The 22,514-nt window shown below is 43.9% G+C and overlaps 1 protein-coding gene across 1 annotated transcript in view; it reads left to right on the top strand.

Annotated features, from left to right (window-relative positions):
- zbtb16 (zinc finger and BTB domain containing 16) overlaps positions 1-22,261 on the top strand; it is a 211,558-nt gene extending 189,297 nt beyond the window's left edge. The window contains exons 6-7 of the mRNA XM_062961416.1: positions 7,562-7,729; positions 11,852-22,261. Coding sequence (XP_062817486.1) covers positions 7,562-7,729; positions 11,852-12,081 — 398 coding nt within the window. The 3' untranslated portion in view covers positions 12,082-22,261. The remainder of the gene's footprint in view (positions 1-7,561; positions 7,730-11,851) is intronic.
- The last annotated feature ends 253 nt before the right edge of the window (positions 22,262-22,514 follow it).

Raw genomic sequence — 22,514 nt, 5'->3', positions numbered from 1 at the left:
ACGTTTCGCCCAAATCTATGGCAGGCATGCTCAGAGGTTGTGAGCATAGATGTGGGCGAAATGTCAGGAGAGAATGCTTCTAGAACATGGCTATACAGCCCGGAAAACATACAACAACCCTGTGATCCCGGCCATGAAAGCCTTCGACAATACATTGAAAAAGCATTGTTTGTTTTTCAATGTTAGGTATTCTCAGTTTGGTGTGGGTGAACTACAATTCCCAAAATCGTGGGTCATGTCAGAGTAATTTGCAGCGCAGCAGTAGTTGGATGGAATCAGTGGAACGCAGAACGAAGAGACATCAGAGACGTTGGTAAAACTATATACAAAGTTTTACTGACTTCAGTAATAATCAAATCAAAAAGGCTTGCAGACAATAGATAAACACAGACTTGACTCAACTCAGAACAGAACTGAACTGAACTGATGCAATCAGTAATGCATACACACTTGTGTCTGGACACTCCCCAGTTCCAGCCACACATCAAGGACATCACAGCTTCTTAGTAATTAACTCTTTCCAGACTATAGTACACTCTGGATGATGCAATCACTATGCAATACAGGCAAGACACAAATTTCATTTAAACACTACCAATACACAAATCCCACATTAACAGGTCAGTCCTCCCCGAACCATGCCAGTATTCAGAGTTGGCCATTTTGGGTCTGTGTGCCAAGTGCAGTGCTCTCTGGATGCGGGTAAACTACTACAACTCCCAGATACCCAGGGCAATCTTCCAAAAATGCCTGTCAGTATTCACAGTAGGCCATGTTGAGTCTGTGTGCCAAGTTTGGTCCAGATGTGTCATTGGCTGGGTTCATGTTCTTTGGATGCAGGTGAACTACAACATTGTTTGTGAGCTGCCATTGTGTAGAGGAGCCTCCTTGCCCATTCGCAGTCTATCTCTGGATCTCGGGGACTAAGGAGAGGCAGCAAGGGAGATGTGTTGCCTCAGTGCCCTCTTTCTTTGAGCTCCTCAGGGGTATCTTGCTTCACTGGGAGATTAACCTTTGAGCCGATCCAACAAAGATCTTCTTATGTGCTTATAACCTAATGCCACAAGATTCCTCTAAATTCTGGATGGCACACTGCGGCCTCGCAAAGTTGCTGACATCAAAAGACTCAACGGGAACTGGGCTGCAAAAAGGCAGCTTTTCCAAGTGGAGAGTTGAAACCCCAGTCGTTGTATATAATGTAAAAAAAGGTAACAAGGACAGACAATACATAGATAGAGGTAAAGGCTTTCCCCGTTTTTTCCATTTCCAGCATCTAGAAGCTGTGCTTGACTTCAGTGATGTGGAAGTGATGTCGCTCCATCTTCCATGCCGAGGAGCTTTGTCATCCTTAGACATCTTTCAGATTGAATTGCCTTATGGGTGCCTTTTTATAACCTCCCCGCTTTTTAAAGTGGTACCTATTTATCTACTCACATTTCTGTTAGGTGGGCAGGGAGCTGGGGCTGATAGTGGGAGCTCACCCCAACCTGGGCTTGAACTGACAACCTTTCGATCGACAGGATTTTCTGCAGCTAGCCGTTTAGCCCACTGACCTAAGCCTGGACCCATAATAATAACAGTAGTAATACTAATAGTAGTAGGTAAACGTAAAGGTTTCCCCTGATGTTAAGTCCAGTCGTGTCCGACTCTGGGGATTGGTGCTCATCTCTATGTCTAAGCCGAAGAGTCGGCATTGTCCGTAGACACCTCCAAGGTCATGTGGCCACTGGCATGACTGCATGGAACGCTGTTACCTTCCCACCAGAGCGGTACCTATTGATCTACCCACATTGGCATGTTTTCGAACTGCTAGGTTGGCAGGAGTTGGGGCTAACAGTGGGCGCTCACTCCGCTCCCTGGATTTGAACCTGGTACCTTTCGGTCTGCAAGTTCAGCAGCTCAGCGCTTTAACAGACTTTGCGTCAGAAGGCTCCCCAAATAAATATTGGAAACACTCAATTTTTGGACCATCTCCATGTTTTTCCAGGGCCACCTGCATCCTAGTGAGTTTGCACTGTTTCCAGTGGCTTGCATCAACCCCTCCTGTGCGCATGGACCTCTCAGCTCCGCCTCATTAATATTCCATCGTTTTCATCCAGGGCAACATGTTTAGCCTCCGCAGCTGTGGAGTGGCTGGTGATAATGGGACCCTGATTTACTTAATGGCTGGCTAATACAACCCTCGGCTGGGCCGATCAGGTGGCTTGGCGGCCTTTGGATTGGCCTAACGAAGGCGCTAGGTAACGATAGGCTGGGTCACAGGTGCTGGCGGGCTTTAATTAGTCCCGTTTGTCCTAGACCTAATGTCAAACTCATTAAGAGGCCTTGCAAAGTGAATCAACGGGCTGTAAACTGGATGCGCACATGGTGCATTTTTAAAGGTCTGGCAGCTGGGTTTGGTGCAAAGAGAATAAAGTGTCCTCTCCAGTTTGGTTGTCCAGCTCCGCCTTGCCAAGCGGGTGACGTTGGTGCACCTTTCTGGAGATCCTGGAGATGGTGTCCTTTCACATTACAGAGTCTTCTTTGACTTGCGTGATTCCATCCTATGGAATCCTAGAACTTCGGGAGGCCTGGAGACTGTGGTCCTAAATTGGTTGGCTTCAATGTATGGCAACCTCTAAGTGCCCTGGTGACCACCAGAACATCTCAGTTGAATCTGTCCACTTCTAATGCCGTCTCTCTTTTTCATACTGCCTTCCACCTTACTGAGAATGATAATTTCCTCCAGTGAGACAGTTCATATTTGAGTCCAAACTACAACAGCTTTAGTTGATTTGTCTTTGCTTGAAGAGTCCTCTCGTAGCCGCATTCCCCAAAGGACACATTCAGGTGCATCTGCTGGTAGAGTGGCTCTTGAGCACAGAAGAGAGCCCAGTAGCATCTTGTATGATGTTTCAAAGAGCACAATCCCTCAGACCAGCTGTGCGCATTGCACCGTGACATATTGGCCCTCAAAGTGACTACTAGCCTTCCTGTCTACATGGACTGCATGGCAGGGAGTTGGTCCAGATGGCCCATGTTGTCTCTTCCAACTCTTGGATTCTATGGTTCTAAGTGGTGAGGGATCAACTCACTTCCAGTACCTCACATCCTTTCCAGTTAGTAGGCATCATATCTGTTAGTATGGGATGGTGACTCTACTCCCAGATTTAAGATTGTGAGTCCTCCAGATATTTATGGGAGCTATCCATATTTGGAACTTCCATTGGGAATATTTTGGGAATAGGTATCGATGTTTAGGCAGCTCCATTAGCACCCAGAATAGTTTTGGAGGAGGAGACCATGAAAACCAAGGCTGGTGTCCCTGCCTTTCCATAACAATTCCTGTCCTGAAAGTAAGTCTACGTTGCTACAGGGTCCAAGTAAGATCCTCTTTGTGGAGGTTCCCCTAATCTCCATTGAGTTGCGTTGGGAAGGCAATAAGCCTGGGGAAAAACTCCACTACTTTTGGACCACCGTCTTTGGTTGGCCTCCAAGTTTTGGCTGAAATATATGAGTCAAGATCCTCTTATCAGGGTTGTGCAGCCTCCGTCTCTGCCTAGCGAATTGCTCATTCATTGTGCAGCATTCGCCTTGAAAGGCACCAAATGTCCAACCGAAGGAGCAGCCAATGATACTTATGCGCAGGGATGTCCATGAATTCACAGTTTGCATGGGCGCAACATGTACAGCTCTCCTTTCCATGGCCTTGAATTGAATGCGCAGCGTTTTCGTGCCGCACAAAAATATCCAGCTGTTTTCATGTGGGATTGACTCATGTGTAAGACAACAATCCAGCTCCCGCTTTGGATTCCACATGCCCAGCCCTTCTGATTTCTATTCCCATCCCTGAAGCCAAAGACGTATGATGTGTGCTAGGCATGTCCGATCGATGAAAAAAATGTTTCAATTCTCGTTTCTAAAGTAGGGGGTGCTGGCGCTTCGATATAGAAAGTATTTCCGAATTTTTCACCCAAAAATTTTGGATATTTCCAAAAATTTGTAATGATTCTAAATGTTTCTAAAATGGCGGACGCGCATGCGCAATCGCTGCACACTGGGCTTGTATGGCAATCTTCCATGTGGACGCAGAGGACGTTAGCCCCCACCTTTGTGTCCATCGTGGAAGCTTCTGATTGGCCGGGGAGCGGCAGCCATGTTAGGTTGCGCTAAGCTCCCATTCAAGGTAGGTTGCAGAAACAAATTTTTAAAAAATATATTTTTAAAAATATATTTTAAAAATTTTTATGGGGGGGGGGGAAATTAACGAAACATTAAGAGACAATTAGAGAATGGTCCAACAATGGTTCGAATTACATTACTGGTTGCGCTGTGAGACAATGTCTCGGAATGCGTATCAAAAAGCGAGAACAATCCAAAATAATTCCGATATACAATTCAAAACGATTTTTTGGACATGTCTAATGTTATGGTTGAGCCTTCGGGCTCCGGTAATAGAAGAAGGGGTCATACTTATCACACTGAAGTCAAGTGTTTGCCCTGTTCTTTGTTTCCTACGGGCGTTTTTAGTTCTGTAACCTCAATAAACTGAGTTTTGTTTTACTCGCTGGCGTTCTGTCTGTGACATCTAATGTGTGCATATTTAATGCTACGCGGTGGGCTTTATTTTTCGGGATTGAAACCGAAGTGTTGCGGTCCCTCAATTTAGGAATGAAGGCGGAGAAAAGGGAGGAACGGAACAGTGGGGGGCAGAGAGGAGAGAAACACGGGAGTAAAAATATCATTGTGAAAAAGGAAGTGGAGGCGGCAGGCTGCGAGTCTATAACAAGAAGAACAATTTATGCTCAGGCACGAGTTGGGTTTGACATGGGGATAATGAAAAAGCGTAGGTCATTGTGGATGACTTAAGCCTTCAGCAGCTGAGGAAAATGTATGAAATGCGAGCGGCATTACACGCTTGGCGGCTCCGCACATCTGCAACGGGACAAGTGAAATACAGTGGGGCCATTCTTTACCATAAACTTGCGGCCGCCGGATCCGCCGAGCCCGGAGAAGATTGTAATTACACTGACAAGACAAATCAGCGATATTTAAATATTCATGAACAAAGTCTTGGGCGATCAATCTATCTTTATTGTCCTTCCATTCAGCTTCTGTAATAAATATAAAAAAGAGGGGGTTCGGAGATGAAAGGCCCTAACGTCCTGCCCCCCTTTCCCACTATCCTTAAAAGAAATGCTGCCCTTTGGGGGCAAAAGCTAAAATAAAATACAGGCTGAGCCAATTGTCAACCTTGCCGCTGGCGTGCTCCAGTTGAAAGCTTTTGCTTTGCCAGCCCTGTTAACACGAATGAGACAGGTATGATGTCACCTGGTGCCTCGGTTTCACTGCTCGTGAAGTGGCAATTGTGCAAGCAGGCAGAGACAACGCCGAAATCCTATTGGATAATCCCAACTTCGATAGACCTGTGAAATCTATGGGATCTGCCTCCTTGTTGAGTCTCCATTCAACAAGTGAGTCCATGGATCTATTTTTAATATAGTTTAGAGCTGGGGTCCTCAAACTGCCGATTCACAGACTGTTGGGGGGCCAGACTAGGATGAAATAGTCCAAAGTTAGGATTGTTGTTGTTGTGTACCTTCAAGTCATTTTAGACTTAGGTCAACCCTAAGTCTAAAGTTGAGGCCAGAGGCCAGGTCAATGACCTTGGAGGGCCTTAGTTTAGGGACCCCTGATCTAGACAATCTCCTAAGACCATAGGTAAGCAAGGAGGCCTCCAAAGACCATCTAGATGGTCTCATAAGAACATCGGTAGGAAAGGGGCCCTCAAAGGCCATCTAGATGATCTCATCAGACCATCAGAAGACCATAGATAAGGAAAGGGACCCTCAAAGACCACTTAGATGGCTTCATAAGACCATAGGTTAAGAAAGGGGCTCCCAAAGACTATCTAGATGGTTTCATAAGACCGTAAGTAAGCAAAGAGACCTCCAAAGACCATAGGTAAGGAAAGGGACCCTCAAAGACCACTTAGATGGTTTCATAAGACCATAGATAAAGAAAGGGGCTCCCAAAGGCCATCTAGATTGTTTCATAAGACCATAAGTAAGCAAAGAGACCTCCATAGACCATCTAGATGGTCTCATAAGACCATAGGTAAGGAAAGAGACCCTCAAAGACCATCTAGATGATCTCATAAGGCCATCAGAAGACCATAGATAAGGAAAGGGACCCTTAAAGGCCATCTAGATGTTTTCATAAGACCATAGGTAAGGAAAGTGACCTCCAAAAGCCATCTAGATGGTTTCATAAGGCCATAAGTAAGCAAAGAGACCTCCAAAGGCCAGGTAGACTTAGGTCAACCCTAAGTCTAAAGTTTAGGACAGGGACCAGGTCAATGACCTTGGAGGGCCGCATCCAACCACGGGCTTTAGTTTCGGGACCCCTGGTTTAGAGCATAGTGCCAGGAGGGTCTTCAACACATGGATCATGCACAAGATCGCATTTAGCACCGATTCCCCAAAATTGGTTTCTTAGTCTGCGAGATCAGCTCAGCAATTGAGATATGTAGCAAAACAATATAGGTTGTCCTAGCCATGCTTTAGAATTTGGATGTGATTTCGCAGAACCAAGTATTGCGTAAATATTGTATAGATGGGACTATGCCAGGGTCCTGTCCCAATACACAGACTTGTGTTGTGATATTGCCAACCCTGCACAGCCAAGGAGTCTTCTGCCTTTGACCCATGGCCACCATCCATCAAGATTGGCTGAGGTCCTCCGGAGGTCTTGGCAAGTGATGTCGTTGTTCTGTATCCCATTAAGAGGACCTGGCCAAGTGCTGGTGGCCCACCAGTCTCACCAAGCACTGAACAGATAGGGAAAGGCTATTGCAATGAAGCAATGACCCAACACCAGATGTTTGCAAGTGCAAAGTTGGCTTACCCTTGTATCAAATCCTGTCTGGTCTTGCAATCTAAATTGAGTCAGCCCTGGTTAGTACTTAGATTGGAAGCCACCAATAAATACCAGGAGCTTAAGCTTGGAGGAAGGAACTAACAAACCACCTCTGAGCATTCCTTGTCATAAATATCTATGGGGTCGGCATACGGTGATAGACAACTGGATGGCTTTCTTTGTTTTGAGCTCTTCCACATGACCAGAAGCAATGGTTGTGCAAAATCACATGGAGGGAACTGATGGATCATGACAGACTGTGTCCTTATAGAGCTTTCCTTTGAATTTATGTGGCACTGGGCATCACTTGGACCTTCAGGATGGGTTCAAGAACCAGGGTCCAGTTCCCTCTCTATGGGAAGCTTTTGAAAGCTTGAAAAGTGTGCTCATCAGAGTAACAGCTCTGCTTGGTGCTCTCCAAGGTCCTGCAATGATGCCATTAATACTGTGTACACTAAGAATGAGCAAAGTGTAGTTCTCCAGATGTTGTAGGTTGAAGTTCTCATCAGCCCTAGCCATGATGGCTGATGGTGAGCATTTTAGTCCAAGTGTTTCTATGCCATAAGCTCTTTCATGTGTTCTAGGATAAACCTGGGTGTCAACTTCTGGATTTGTTCTATGATATATATTCGATGTGCCTCTGACTGTGGTGTCTCCCTTGCAGGGGACCACCCGTACGAGTGTGAGTTCTGTGGCAGCTGCTTCCGGGACGAGAGCACTTTGAAAGGCCACAAGCGCATCCACACTGGAGAGAAGCCCTACGAATGCAACGGCTGTGGCAAGAAGTTCAGCCTCAAGCATCAGCTGGAGACTCACTATAGGGTCCACACAGGTAAGGACACTTCTTCCCTTGAATCTTGATCTCAGGGTGAATCACACTGAAAAAACCTACCGTATATACTCGAGTATAAGCCAACCCGAATATAAGACGAGGCACCTAATTTTACCACAAAAAACCTGGGAAAACATTGACTCCAGTATAAGCCAAGGGTGATAAATTTCAGAAATAAAAATAGATACCAATAAAATTACATTCATTGAGGCATCAGTAGGTTAAATGTTTTTGAATATTTACATCAAGCTCATATTTAAGAGAAGACTCTCCAACTCTGATCAAATCATTATTCTCATCTTCTTCAATGTAAATGTGCTTATGTATCATTTTAATAATAATAGAATAAAATAATACACGTAATAATAATAATAAATACAGGAAAATAATACATGTAATAATAAATAGAGTAAAATAATAAATGCAATAATAATAAAAAGATCAGAGTGAAATAATAAATGTAATAATAATAATAATAATAATAATAATAATAATAATAATAATCACAAACATGCAAAAGTATTGGAAAATGAACACACAAAGATACTGTGGGACTTCCGAATCCAGACTGACAAAGTTCTGGAACACAACACACCAGACATCACAGTTGTGGAAAAGAAAAAGGTTTGGATCATTGATGTTGCCATCCCAGGTGACAGTCGCATTGACGAAAAACAACAGAAAAAACTCAGCCGCTATCACGACCTCAAGATTGAACTTCAAAGACTCTGGCAGAAACCAGTGCAGGTGGTCCTGGTGGTGATGGGCACACTGGGTGCCGTGCCAAAAGATCTCAGCCGGCATTTGGAAACAATAGACATTGACAAAATTACAATCTGCCAACTGCAAAAGGCCACCCGACTGGGATCTGCGCGCATCATCCGAAAATACATCACACAGTCCTAGACACTTGGGAAGTGTTCGACTTGTGATTTTGTGATATGAAATCCAGCATATATAATAGAATAAAATTAATGTGATATTAGCAACAATAATAGAGTAAAATAATAAATGTACCATATATTCTCGAGTATAAGCTTATCCAAATATAAGCCAACCAGGATCTTCACCCAAGTATAAGCTGAAGGGGGCTTTTTCAGTCTTAAAAAAAGGGCTGAAAAACTAGGCTTATACTCGAGTATATACAGTATATTTTGTCAGACATGGGCAAATGAAACCATGGATGCTAGCAAAATTGGAGAACATTGTTGCCATGTTTTGATCCGCTTTTAGGTCTAGAAGAAGACTTGGTCTCCAAATTCCTATCTGAATTTTTTGAGAAATGCCACATTGATGGCTGGTGGCTTCCATGTCAATGAGTTGACAAATCCACTGCAGGTTATCTTCTGAGCTTTCAAAGTGGCTCGATCCTAGTCCCAAAACAGGATCAGAAACTTAGATAGCTCCTCCACATTTGAAAGACATCTCAAAACTCCCCGGAGACCGAAGTCGAGGATGGCAATGAACTATATCTGCCATGGCTTGTGGAGAGTCCTCTTTGTAGGCATTTATTCAATCCCACTGCAGTGTTTTTTCAGAGGGAGTGGCTGTTGAAGTCTTCATGCTGGGAACATTTGGGTAAATTCGTTGCCAGTCGAAGATGGAGATAGGTCTTGGTCCCATGCGGCCTCCAGGTTTTTCTCCGGCAACGTGCGAATCCCTGGGTGCGCCGGCTCCTGGCATGCAACTATTGTAAATAGGCAGGTCGATATTTAGATCACTTTTGCTGTTCATTACTTCATTATTCGCTCTGCCTGTGCACAGAGCAGGTATCAATATTGCAAAGAGCGAGGCAGTTAATTACAACGTCGAAACAAACCCCCTTGGCTTTCGGCCACGGCTGCTGTGTACAGTATCAAAAATCGTTCTCCAGGAGAGCTGGTTCACTCGGGGGAAGGTCACGGCTCGCAGGTGAATGTGATGGAGAAACTGAATTCAAGAGGACAGAACAACTCCAAGGCCAGGCGGCACAATATTTGCAAGTCTTTGCAGTCCTCTTTCGGTTGCATTTTAGCCAAGGCTGCCTCTATACTCTAGGATTAATGCAGTTTGATACCACTTTAATTGCCATGTCTCGATGCTAGTTGGTAGTTTGGTGAGACATGAGTGTTCTACACCATCTGTGGTTCCATAGCATTGAGACACAGCAGTTCAAGTGGTGTCAAACTGCATTTATTCTACAGTGTGGTATGAGAAGTAGTTTGAGTTGACATAGTAGCCAAGATATGGGCAAACTTGGGTCTGCCAAGTGTTTTGGACTCCAACTCCCACCATTCCTAAGCTAAAGGGGAAAAGGAAGGCCAGGTGCATGAGGTATGATTTCATGGCTTCTTGGTCAGGCTATTATATTCATACTTTGGACCAGGGGTCCCCAAACTAAGGCCCGGGGGCCGGATGCGGCCCTCCAAGGTCATTTACCTGGCCCCCGCCCTCATTTATAATATAATATTTTATATCAGTTTTAATAATATAATATATTGTATATACATATGATATTGATAATAATATTATCATTTTATACAATATAATACTAATAATAATACCATACAATAATATTAATTATATATGTTATATATTACATATAATATTACAATATAATGGTATAGTTCAATATAGTAATATACTGTATAATGCTAATATTGTGCTATGCTAATAATATAATATATTGTATGTACATACAGCTGCTTTTGAGTCCCCTTCGGGGTGAGAAGGGCAGGATATAAATGTAGTAAATAAATGTAGTAAATGAATAAATAAATAATTTTAGACTTAGGCTCGCTCAGAGTCTGAAATGACTTAAAGGCACACCACAACAATCCTAATCAACCTGACTATCTCATAGGCCTGAAGCAGGCCCACACTTCCTATTGAAATCCTGATAGGTTTATGTTGGTTAAAATTGTTTTCATTTTTAAATATTGCATTATTCTTTCATTGTTATTGTTGTTTTGCACTATAAATAAGACATGTGCAGTGTGCATAGGAATTTGTTCGTTTTTCCCCCCCCAAATGATAATTCGGCCCCTCAACCATCTAAAGGATTGTGGACTGGCCCTCTGCTTTAAAAGTTTGAGGATCCCTGCTTTGGACTCTAACTCCCACCATTCCTAACGGCCTCAGGCTCCTTCCTTTTCCCCCTCAGCCACTTAAGGAAAGGGCCTGAGGCTATTAGGAATGGTGGGAGTTAGAGTCCAAAGCAGGGATCCTCAAACTTTTAAAGCAGAGGGCCAGTCCACAAACACCTGGAAGGCTGAAGTTTGCCCATGCCTTCAGTAGCCTCAGTGGAGATTCATTAGAATAACCTATAGTTATTGAACTCTATTTTCCAAGGAGCGCCTTTCAGAGTTCCAGATCTTGGCAGAAGAAGAAATATATTGTCATCAGGACAGAGCAGGCAGTGGTTGAGATACCACTACAATGACATGGTAGCTACCATCCCTGAATGGATCCAAGCACTTGTCCCCAACTGTTGGGAATCTATGAGAGGTTAGACTCAAAAAATAACCCTCTTTCTCAGGGTGATTCCCTAAAATATAGCAGAGTGGCAGAAGCACACTTCCAAACAGCAGAAACTTACGTGAGGTGAGTTTAGGGAAGCCTTTCTTCTTAGGATGGCAAAGGATTGCAAAGTCAGCTTAAAAGTTCAAAAAAGGTATTTATTGAGGTAAAAAGAAATCCATTGTAGATAGGAAAAGGTTTTGGAGCTAACTAGCTGTCCAAGCTAGCACTAAGGTAGGTAAGCAGGTAAAAAATAACAAAAATATCTAAATAGCTACATTTTGCCATGGCTACCACCGCATGGTCAGAGCCTTCTTTGGGGCAATAAAAATTCCAATCTAAATAGAGGAAGTTACCTCATTCCTGAAGAGATCACATTGCTAAAACAACAAGGTGTAGGGAGTGGATGTAAACAGGATAGGAACAGAGGGAAATCGGCAAAGCCTGTCTAGGCATGCATGGGATTATAGAGGGGTTTCCCTGAGTCTTATCTATCCACTACATATCTAATACATGAGACTTGTGTAGTCCAGGATGATTTCCAACACCAACGTTGGTGTTTAGTATCGTTCCTGCTCTTGCTCACCTTGCTAACACTCTTCCTTTGCTCCTTCCACGATGTAGGCGAGAAGCCCTTCGAGTGCAAGCTCTGCCACCAGCGCTCCCGCGATTACTCGGCCATGATCAAGCATCTCAGAACCCACAACGGGGCCTCGCCCTACCAATGCACCATCTGCCTGGAGTACTGCCCCAGTCTTTCCGCCATGCAGAAACACATGAAAGGCCACAAGCCGGAGGAGATCCCCACTGACTGGAGGATAGAGAAGACCTACCTGTACCTTTGCTATGTCTAAAAGGGACAGCCGGAGGGATCGAGGGATGCAGGCAGGAAGGAAAGGAGGAAGGATTGGGCAAAAAACAAAAACAAACCAACATCCCTGAAATAGTCCTTGGCTTCTCTCCTCTCCTTCTTCTCCCTTCCTTTGTTTCCCTTCTCCTTGTTCCTTGTGCTCTTTCTATCCATTATAATTTGCCAGTTGAGAGCAAGAGAGGGCAGCAGGGAACTCCAGCCAAAACCCAACAAAGGGAAACACGGAAATAAATCAGTATTCAGACTGAGCCATAAATGTTCATGTCTCCATGGGGATAGGGGTCGAAACATTCTTTCGGGATGGCCAGATTTTAAGGGCAGGATATTCCATGTTGTGTTCCCACTTTGTTCTCCTGGTCCCCAACCATCCGCATCCCGAAAGGAAGCTTAGGAAATGTAATGTTACCAAACACACAGTATTTCTCTGCTAGATGTATCTGCATCACCATCCTGCATCGCTTCTCCTTGGATCTGCTGATTCGGAAGCATTCCCTTTGAGCATTTGGGGGAGGGATTTGGGTACCAAGGAAGCAAGGAGTTTCCCAGGAGAACATGGAGTCTGGAAATGTCAGACTTTCGAGATGTGATTCCTAAGAGGCAGAATATTCGGAGCCAAACATGGCCAGGGAAATATAGAAGCAGGTATATGGAGGCATCTCTGTCACATCATTGTTCTCTTTTCCTTGAGGGAACTTGGAAAGGAGTTTAAAGCCTTCATCCATAGGGCTCTTGTGCTTCATCCAACTACCAACTTTAGAAATATGTATGATATCCACAAAGGTTCAGGCGAATGCAGCTCCAACGTTGACATCTCTGAGGATATGTGCTCCTTGGTGGTGATCAGCACCAACGTTTAGATGGGTTGTCTCGAGTAGAGAGAGGAGGTGAACTGTCAGGGACACCACTACCAAGACTTAGGTTGGTTTCTCTCTGAGCCACACAATCTCAGGACCTTATCATGTTTGGAAATACTCCGTTTTAGTCAGTATGTATGCACCTTTTAGGACTGGATGCATACTGTATTCAAACCCCACATCACACCTGATTACTATGATTCTTTGAAAATACTTTGAGTCAACTCATCGCAGAAGGCTGGCTTCTCCCAATCCATTTGAATGCCGCCTACGTAAGTAATATTGCGCAGTGACGTAGCCTGGAAGTCTCAAACTACCATTCTCATGAAATTTTAGCTGACAGAAGATGTACTGATTTTCCAATCACACATGAAAACAGTAAATAAAAAACACGGTTAGACTCCCGTGTGCAATTTCTCCATTTTTGCAACACTTCGCAGACGGATTCCAATGGATTACTGATGAAACAGGACATGTGATAGGACCTCTTCGGAATCATTTTCAGGACCGTACAATATGCCTTTATTACAGACAACAAATCATAAGGCAATGCAATGATTATATATATCTTAAACACATGTAAAAGAGGTGTGCACACACAAATAATAGGAACGGAGATTCCACCTGAACATTAGAAAGAACTTGCTAACTGTGAGAGCTGTTCAGCAGTGGAACTCTCTGCCCCAAAGTGTGGTGGAGGCTCCTTCTTTGGAGGTTTTTAAACAAAGGCTGGATGGCCATCTGTTGGGGGTGCTTTGAATACGATTTTCCTTCTTCTTGGCAGGGGGTTGGACTGGATGGCCCACCAGGTCTCTTCCGAGTCTAGGATTCTATAATTTGATATTGGGAAACATAACGAAGGGTCACAGAAACGGAGTGTTTCCCAATGTGATAAGGTCCTCAATCTCTCTTATTCGCATCTCTTTCAGCTCACTCCTCCCTTGACCTTAGCAGTGCTCTTTCCTTCTCTGTTGCCCCATCCGTCCCTTAACTGTGGGGCCCGTCCTGCCCAAAGGAAGAGGCTATTGTCCTCCAGAAGAAGAGAAGCTATAGTCTTCTCCTCGGCCTCTTTGGACCCAACTCTTCTGCCCAGGACTCTGTCTCCACGACGGAGCCGAACGATAAGAGACGCTCTTCCTTTGGCTTTGCTTTCTTAATTTGATGGGTTTTTTTAATTTGTATTCTTTTTGTGTTTTGCATTTAGCACATTGTACTTGAAATTACCTCGGTTTCTTGTGACCTCATGAGCTTGTTTGCATCGGCTGTTTTTTGGGTGGGGAAAGGGGAAGGGAAGGTTAGGATGGTGGAAAAGGCTGCTGGAGAGGGAGAGCGTGTCTGGGTTTGCATAAAGCCTGGGTGTGGGTTTGCAGAACCCCCGGGTCTGGGTTTGTAGAATGCCTGGGTGTGGGTTTGCAGAACGCCCGGGTCTGGGTTTGCATAAAGCCCAGGTCTGGGTTTGCAAAACACTTGGGTCTGGGTTTGCATAAAGCCTGGGTCTGGGTTTGCATTATGCCTGGGTCTGGGTTTACATTAAAAGCTGCTGGAGAGAAAGAGTGTGTCTGGGTTTGTAGAACGCCTGGGTCTGGGTCTGCAGAACATTCGGGTGTGGGTTTGCAGAATGCCCAGGTGTGGGTTTGCATCACGCCTGGGTCTGGGTTTGCATAAAGCCTGGGTCTGGGTTTGCAGACCACCTGGGTCTGGGTTTGCAGACCACCTGGGTCTGGGTTTGCAGAACTCCTGGATTTGGGTTTGCAACTCGCCTGGGTCTGGGTTTGCATCTTGCCTGGGTCTGGGTTTAAATCACGCGTGGGTATGGGTTTGCAGAACGCCCAAGTCTGAGTTTGCATCTCGCCTGGGTCTGGGTTTGCAGAACTCCTGGATTTGAGTTTGCATCTCACCTGGGTCTGGGTTTGCATCTCGCCTGGGTCTGGGTTTTTTGGAACACCCGGGTCTGGGTTTGCATCACGCCTGGGTTTGCATAAAGTCTGGGTCTGGATTTGCATCACGCCTGGGTTTGCATAAAGTCTGGGTCTGGGTTTGCATCACGCCTGGGTTTGCATAAAGTCTGGGTCTGGGTTTGCATAATTCCTGGGTCTGGGTTTGCAGACCACCTGAGTCTGGGTTTGCAGAACTCCTGGATTTGAGTTTACATCTCACCTGGGTCTGGGTTTGCATCTCATGTGGGTCTGGGTTTGCAGAACACCCAGGTTTGCATCACGCCTGGGTTTGCATAAAGTCTGGGTCTGATTTTGCATAATGCCTGGGTCTGGGTTTGCACCATGCCTGGATCTATCTGTGGCCCAAATGCAGCCGCACCGAAGACCCTCTGTCTCCGGTTTCCCATCCGTCAGCCTTATCACTTTTGTTTTGCATCGTGCATTATTCTTACCAAAATGGGTGGTTTTTTTTAAAATGTTTTCGTGACCCATAACTCCCTTTGAGGGAAACTGGGTCACAATATTATCTCGAAAGCTACCTCTTTTTTAAGTTGGGTTTTGGGGCGGGTAGGCGGGCGGGCGTTGTGTCGGTTTGTTTTGCAGTTACGCAAGCACAGTTTTGCAATACGGGAGTGTCGTCCTTTCTTTTTTCTTTTTGGGTTGGCTTGGTGATGTCCGTTTCAACATTCTCATCTCATGCTTTTATATTTTGCCAATGTGTAGAAAAATTATTTTTATTTCGTAACTGAGCTGCATCTCTATACGGGGTGGAAGTAGGGAACGTGAATGTTTTTTGGGAAGCCTTGTGTCACGATATAGCAGGCATGGGCGAACTTGGGCCCTCCGGGTGTTTTGGACTTCAATTCCCATCATTCCTAACAGCCTCAGGCTCTTTCCTTTTCCTTCCCAGCCGCTTAAGCGGCTGGGAAGGAAAAGGAAGGAGCCTGAGGCTGTTAGGAATGGTGGGAATTGAAGTCCAAAACACCCGGAGGGACCAAGTTGGCCCATGCCTGGTCTAGATGGACAAAAAGGGATTTTTTAAATGTCTGTATTGCTGTCTCCTCGACTCGCACCCCGAAATCCCACTTGGATCCTGTCGCAAATGGTCGCAAAATCCTGGAAGGCCTTAAACTGGGGAATATATATGTCTGTATAGCCATGGAGAGCATTTTAAGTGGGTGGAAAAAGACAAAAAAAAAACAATTAAACTTGAATATATGGATCTTGAATATATGGTGTTCATGGAAAAGAGAAATATGCAGTAAGCGTACCAATGTCCCGTTCGGCACAGCAAATGTTGGTGGGTTTTGTGATTGTCGGTTGTTTATTTTGAAACAATGGTGTGTCGTCGAAGGCTTTCATGGCCGATATCATTGGGTTGCTGTGAGTTTTCCAGGCTTGTATGGCCATGTTCCAGAAGCATTCTCTCCTGACGTTTCACCCACATCTAGGGCAGGCATCCTCCTAGGTTGTGAGGTCTGTTGGAAACTGGGCAAGTGGTGTTTATATATCTCTGGAATAAAGTTTGGGTTGCTGTGAGTTTTCCAGGCTGTCTGGCCATGTTCCAGAAGCATTCTCTCCTGACGTTTCGCCCACATCTATGGCAGGCATCCTCAGAGCTTGTGAGGTCTGTTGGAAACTGGGCAAGTGGTGTTTATATATCTCTGGAATAAAGTTTGGGTTGCTGTGAGTTTTCCAGGCTGTCTGGCCATGTTCCAGAAGCATTTTCTCCTGACGTTTTGCCCACATCTATGACAGGCATCCTCAGAGCTTGTGAGGTCTGTTGGAAACTAGGTAAGTGGGGTTTATATATCTGTGGAAGGCTTTCATGGCCAGAATCACTGGGTTGCTGTGAGTTTTCCAGGGCTGTCTGGCCATGTTCCAGAAGCATTCTCTCCTGACGTTTCGCCCACATCTATGACAGGCATCCTCAGTGGTTGTGAGGTCTGTTGGAAACTAGGCAAGTGAGGTTTATATATTCAGGATGGGAGAAAGAACTCTTGCCTGTTGGAGGCAAGTGTGAATGTTTCAATCGGCCTCCTTGATTAGCATTGAATAGCCTAGCAGCTTCAAAGCCTGGCTGCTTCCTGCCTGGGGGAATCCTTTTTCATGGTGTCTCCTTGAAAGGCCTTCCCTTCCTCGGTCCCATCCCATTCGCCAAGCGCAAAAGTGTCGGACTGATAAATTATTTGCAAAGTATGATATTTTTGTAACATTTGTGTTCGTATTTTTTTTGGCAAGACATGGTCCCTTTTCCTTTTGTGACGTGGATGAGAATCTATGTGTGAGAGAGAGAGAGAGAAAGAGGGAGACATAGTATTAAATAAGTCATGCAGTATTGCCGTAACCCAGTGCCGGGTTACAAAGGCACTGGGAAATGTATTGGATCTACTGGTTGGTGTGTGTGAGCTTTTCCATTTGCAGGAGTTGTATTGTTTATATATATTACTAGCTGTGCCCGGCCACGTGTTGCTATGGCTAGGACTTAATTTTTCTTTTCTTTTTGTTGTATGAACGTAGAGGCGTGGATGAGAGGTTGTGCTGTCAATTTTCGAGGTTGTGGGGCATTTAGTTTAGTTGTTTTGTCCGGTGCCGTGATTCCATTACCCTTTTATATATATATATAGATTTTGCAAATTAGCTTAGCGCCACATATGAAGCATTCCTTGTGGAGTCACGTTTCTATGGGTGCATCTACACTGCAGAATGGATGCCGTTTGATTCCACTTTAACTGCCCTGGTTCAGTGCTATGGAATCCTGGGAAATTTTTGCACTCTTTGGGCAGAAAAGGCTCAAGACCTTGCCAAACTTCAACTCGAATAGATTCCATGACATTGGATCGTGCCAGTCCAAGTGGCACCAAACTGCATTCCTTTCCAAAGTGTAGATAGATACATCTTGTCTTGCCAATGCGACTTCAGCCAAACAATGTTGTTCTTCTCTGATCGGAAACGTTTTGATTTTTTTTGGAATGGGGTTTGCTTGAGAGAAATCTCCTTTTCACGTCATGAATGTTGGTGTTGTAGACAGGTGCTTTGCATGTGATCTGATGAACACGTTGAGATTGTAAAAGGGAGCGCATGGTTTGGCTGCGCAAAGTGGATTTTAAGTATAGATTCATCACCAGAATAAGTGACTGTTGCATTTTTCCCATTTGTTTCATTCGTTCCCCACAAATCAACCCATTCTTTTCATGGGTGTTCATAGTACAAATGCCTTACCGGATTATAGTCAAATCCACATACATATTGTCTGTCCTTATGGGCGTATAGATCCTGGTCTGATTGCGATTGCTGTGTTGGGAATAAACTTCAGAAACCGAAAGGCAGTAAGAATATGTAAACATGTGCATGCAAGTGCAATTGACATGTCTCTGTGCGAGGAAAAAAGGGAAAGAACTCTTTTAGTTTTCCTTTTGCTGCTTTAGGGGTGAGGCAGGCTCTGTTTTCATACCTTGGGAAAAGTGGATTCTCGGACACTTTGTGTGGATTCTCGGATGCTTTGTGCCTGCAGAAAAAGGGAGAGCAATGTATGTGCATTTGGGTTTTTGACATTTGAAAGAGGAAGGAAATAATGCCATCATGCTTAGTCAATTATTTGGTACCATGGCGGAATGGGTTGGACTTTCTAGCTGAAGCTATGGTATGATTTGCAAAGATCTTCTAGTTCAAAATCTTTGGTTTCCTATTCGTTTTATAAACTTGAGCCTTTTTACAGCAAGAGGAGTGCAATCACAGCAAATCTTGTGCAATGAGTCCATCTTTGCTGCTATGGTTCTGGAGTCACATGTCTGTGGTGCATCTACACTATGGAATTAATGCAGTGTGACTTTAACTGCCATGGCTCTATGTGATGGAAATTGTAGTTTGGCGAAACACCAGCACTCTTTGGAAGAGAAGACTAAAAGCCTTGCAAAACTGCAACGTCCAGGATTCCATAGCCTTAACTGGTGTCAAACGGCATTCGTTTTACAAGGTTCCTGCAATTGATGCTCGGCACCAAGTTGTAGGAAAATAAGAATGGAATTCGATTGTTGCAGTAATGGATTGGGCCTCTGTGAAAACCCAAAACGTGAGTTACGATCGCATCCAAGTTGCATCAACAGGATGCCAGTTGGAGTGTTTTTGAATGGAGATTCCAACCAAAAAACAGAGGAATTTTTCCAATCTTGCAAGGACAATTTTACTTCAAGGAATATTTCACAAAAGCTATAAGAACTGTAAGAATAAGTGAGAGTGGCAGCTCTTATGGACTGTCCAAAATCCTTCAAAGGGCTGTATGTGGCTTGCGAGTTGTATCTTGTGCAGGTTCGACCTACATTTTCAAATTAATTCTGTTTGACCCCCCACTTGAACTGCCATGGCTCAATGCAGTTGAATCATTTTAGTATCCACTAAGACCGTGGGTCCAGGGCCCAGCACGCTATGCTATATCAATGGTCAAAACAGGACTCGAACCGAGTGGAAAGCAAAAAGAACAGAGGTTCATTCTTTCGTGCCTGAAAGGATGTCGGAATAGAGTCTGTGCTCCCAAAGATCTGATATATTTCATTTGGAAATTTAGAGAATGTTTATTTTTTGATAGCCATTTGGAATACCCACGCTAGCCATTTTTAGCCATTTGGCTGACAAACAGCTATGATCTGAGTTCCCATTTTCTGGGGATTTGTGGTTGGAGTTCCCTTGTGGCGGGAAAAATAAACAGCTGAAAAAAGTTTTGGTCCATTCATTTTTCCACGTCTCAAGAGGGATGCGAACCCTAGGAATGTAGTTTGTCAACATGTAAATGAGTTCTTGATTATCTTAACAATTTAGCTTGAATACATGTAAAGGAAAGGGTCTGGTAAACACAATAATAAATTATGATAAATAGTATTATAGGCAAAACCTTTCCTGCAACTTGTGTGCTGATTCTCATCAGCAGATCTCAGTGGAAAGATGGGGAAAATCCTCAATGACAGCAGAAAATATGTTGATGAAATGATGATTTTTCAATGGAAGGGGGTTTTAGATAATGGGGTTAATATGGACTATGTGAATGGGCTTTGTGTGTGTGCCTTGAGCACCTTCTGCAACCCTGTCCTATTGTGACAAGATTAGGTGCATTGAATATACACATCCAGGTGTGGCTAAACAGATATTCCAGGAATTAATGGAGTTATAGTTTGGGGAGGTGCCAGTGCTCTTTGGCAGAGAACGCCGAAGACCTTGTCAAACTACAAGTCCCATGATTCCAGAGTATTGAGCCACGGCGGTTCAAGTGGGGTCAAACAGCATGAACTCCACATCTTTTGTTGACCGTGCCATGACATCCTCCAGTTCTTGGTCACCCATTGAGTTTGGCAGAGAAAGCCAAAGACCTTGTCAAACTACAAGTCCCATGATTCCAGAGTATTAAGCCATAGCGGTTCAAGTGGAGTCAAACGGCATTAACTCCACATCGCTTGTTGACCATGCCATGACATCCTCCAACCCTTGGTTGCCCATTGAGTTTGGCAGAGAAAGCTGAAGACCTTGTCAAACTACAAGTCCCATGATTCCAGAGTATTGAGCTATGGCAGTTCAAATGGAGTTGAACAGCATGAACTCCGCAACTTTTGTTGACCGTGCCATGACATCCCCTAGCCCTTAGTCACCCATTGAGTTTGACAGAGAAAGCCAAAGGCCTTGTCGAACTACAAATCCCACGATTCCACAGCATTGAGCTATGGCAGTTCAAATGGAGTTGAACAGCATGTACTCCGCATCCTTTGTTGACCATGCCATGACATCCTCCAACCCTTGGTCACCCATTGAGTTTGGCAGAGAAAGCTGAAGACCTTGTCAAACTACAAGTCCCATGATTCAGCATTGAGCTATGACAGTTCAAATGGGATCGAACAGCATGAACTTCGCATCCTTTGTTGACCGTGCCATGACATCCTCCAGTTCTTGGTCACCTATTGAGTTTGAAAGAGAAAGCTGAAGACCTTGTCAAATTACAAGTCCCATGATTCCACAGCATTGAGCCATGGCAGTTCAAGTGGGATCAAATTGCATCATCTCCGCATCCATAGTTGACCATGCCATGACATCCTCCAACCCTTCGTTGCCCATTGAGTTTGGCAAAGAAAGCCAAAGGCCTTGTCAAACTACAAGTCCCATGATTCAGCATTGAGCCATGGTGGTTCAAATGGGGTTGAACAGTATGAACTTTATTGACCGTGCCATGACATCCTCCAGCTCTTGGTTGCCCATTGAGTTGCCGTTGACATCTCTGGGTTCAGTTTTGCTTAGTATCCGAGAATAGCGCGTGGCCTCCGGATTCCGTCTTTCCGTGTAACATCCCTATAAATGAATTCTAAAAGTATATATAAATATAGAGGTATATCTAATAGCACTGAGGACCAATTTTGTCATCCTTCCGAGGACCAAGCGGAATTTAAAAGCTTACGGTTGCATTTGTTTCTATGGTTTCGCGTTTTCGCTCGTCTCTTAAGTGTCGTGACAGCACAAGTGCCGGTTTGATCGCTATGTATTATATATATAAAAAAAGTTTTAAAAATAGTGGTTTTAATTGCTGTCCTGGCTCAGTCTACCTCAGCACCTCCTCTTAGCCTAATTTTAGAAGGTGCCCATTCTTTATTTTTATTTTTTGCGGGGTTGTGTGGGGGGATTGGCGGGAGAATTATTTTTATTATTTGATTTTATTATTATTTTCGAGTATCTCCATGATGTCTTTCTCTTCTTGTATAAAGATGATATACCGCTTTGGATTTTTTTTATTATTATTATTCTCCTTTTTTTGCTGTGCTGCTTGTGAGTCTTGTTGTGTGTCCCTCTAGAATCACAGGTGCAGTTTAGCGTAATAAATGAATTAAAGAAATACACAAACGTACACGCAAACACACACATACATATGTTCAGATTTCCTACCCATCCACCCTTCCGAAATAAAAATAAAAGTTGTGACGTTTCTCTCTTTCTTCTTCTTCTAGTCGCTGTTTTCCAGTTCTGCATCTGTTCTATGTTTGGGTGCAGGTGACCGTCCTTTGTAAACTTTCAGTGTTTCTGGCGAGGAATTGAAAAAAAAAAGTTTTTTAAAATAAAATAAAATAAATAATAATAAGAAAGAAAGAAAGGATTTTACTGCTGCAGGTTTTTTTTTCTCTCTCCATTTGTCACGAAGTGAAGTTTGTGCCTTCTTATAGCAAAGAGAATATTTTTTACATCCTACTAACAGTAGATTTTTTTGTAGTCGACATTTTTTGTATTTTTATTTATAAGTCTCATAAGGAAACGAAAATAGCAAAACTGTTCAGTTGTATACCTTGAATCTGCAGTTAGGAAAATAAAAAAACGGAAAATAAATAAAAGTTGATTCAGTCGTTGACGGCCCGCGTGTCCCTGTTGCATTTCTTTCGCGTGGGGTTATTCGGGGAGGAAATGAATTACTTTTCCAATAATGATGCCTGCGGTAGAAAACAGCTGGAAAATTTAGGTATTTATTTATTTATTTCCAATATTTATATCCCGCCCTTCTCACCCGAAGGGACTCAGGGCGGCTTACAACACTAGCACAATGAGATGCCTATACAAAATCAATCAACAGTACATAAAATCAGTTAAAAACAATTAAATGCAAT

Source organism: Anolis carolinensis, unplaced genomic scaffold (genome assembly GCF_035594765.1).
Source record: "Anolis carolinensis isolate JA03-04 unplaced genomic scaffold, rAnoCar3.1.pri scaffold_8, whole genome shotgun sequence".
In the NCBI taxonomy this organism is placed as follows: domain Eukaryota; kingdom Metazoa; phylum Chordata; class Lepidosauria; order Squamata; family Dactyloidae; genus Anolis; species Anolis carolinensis.
This window is presented reverse-complemented; position numbering and strand designations above follow the sequence as displayed.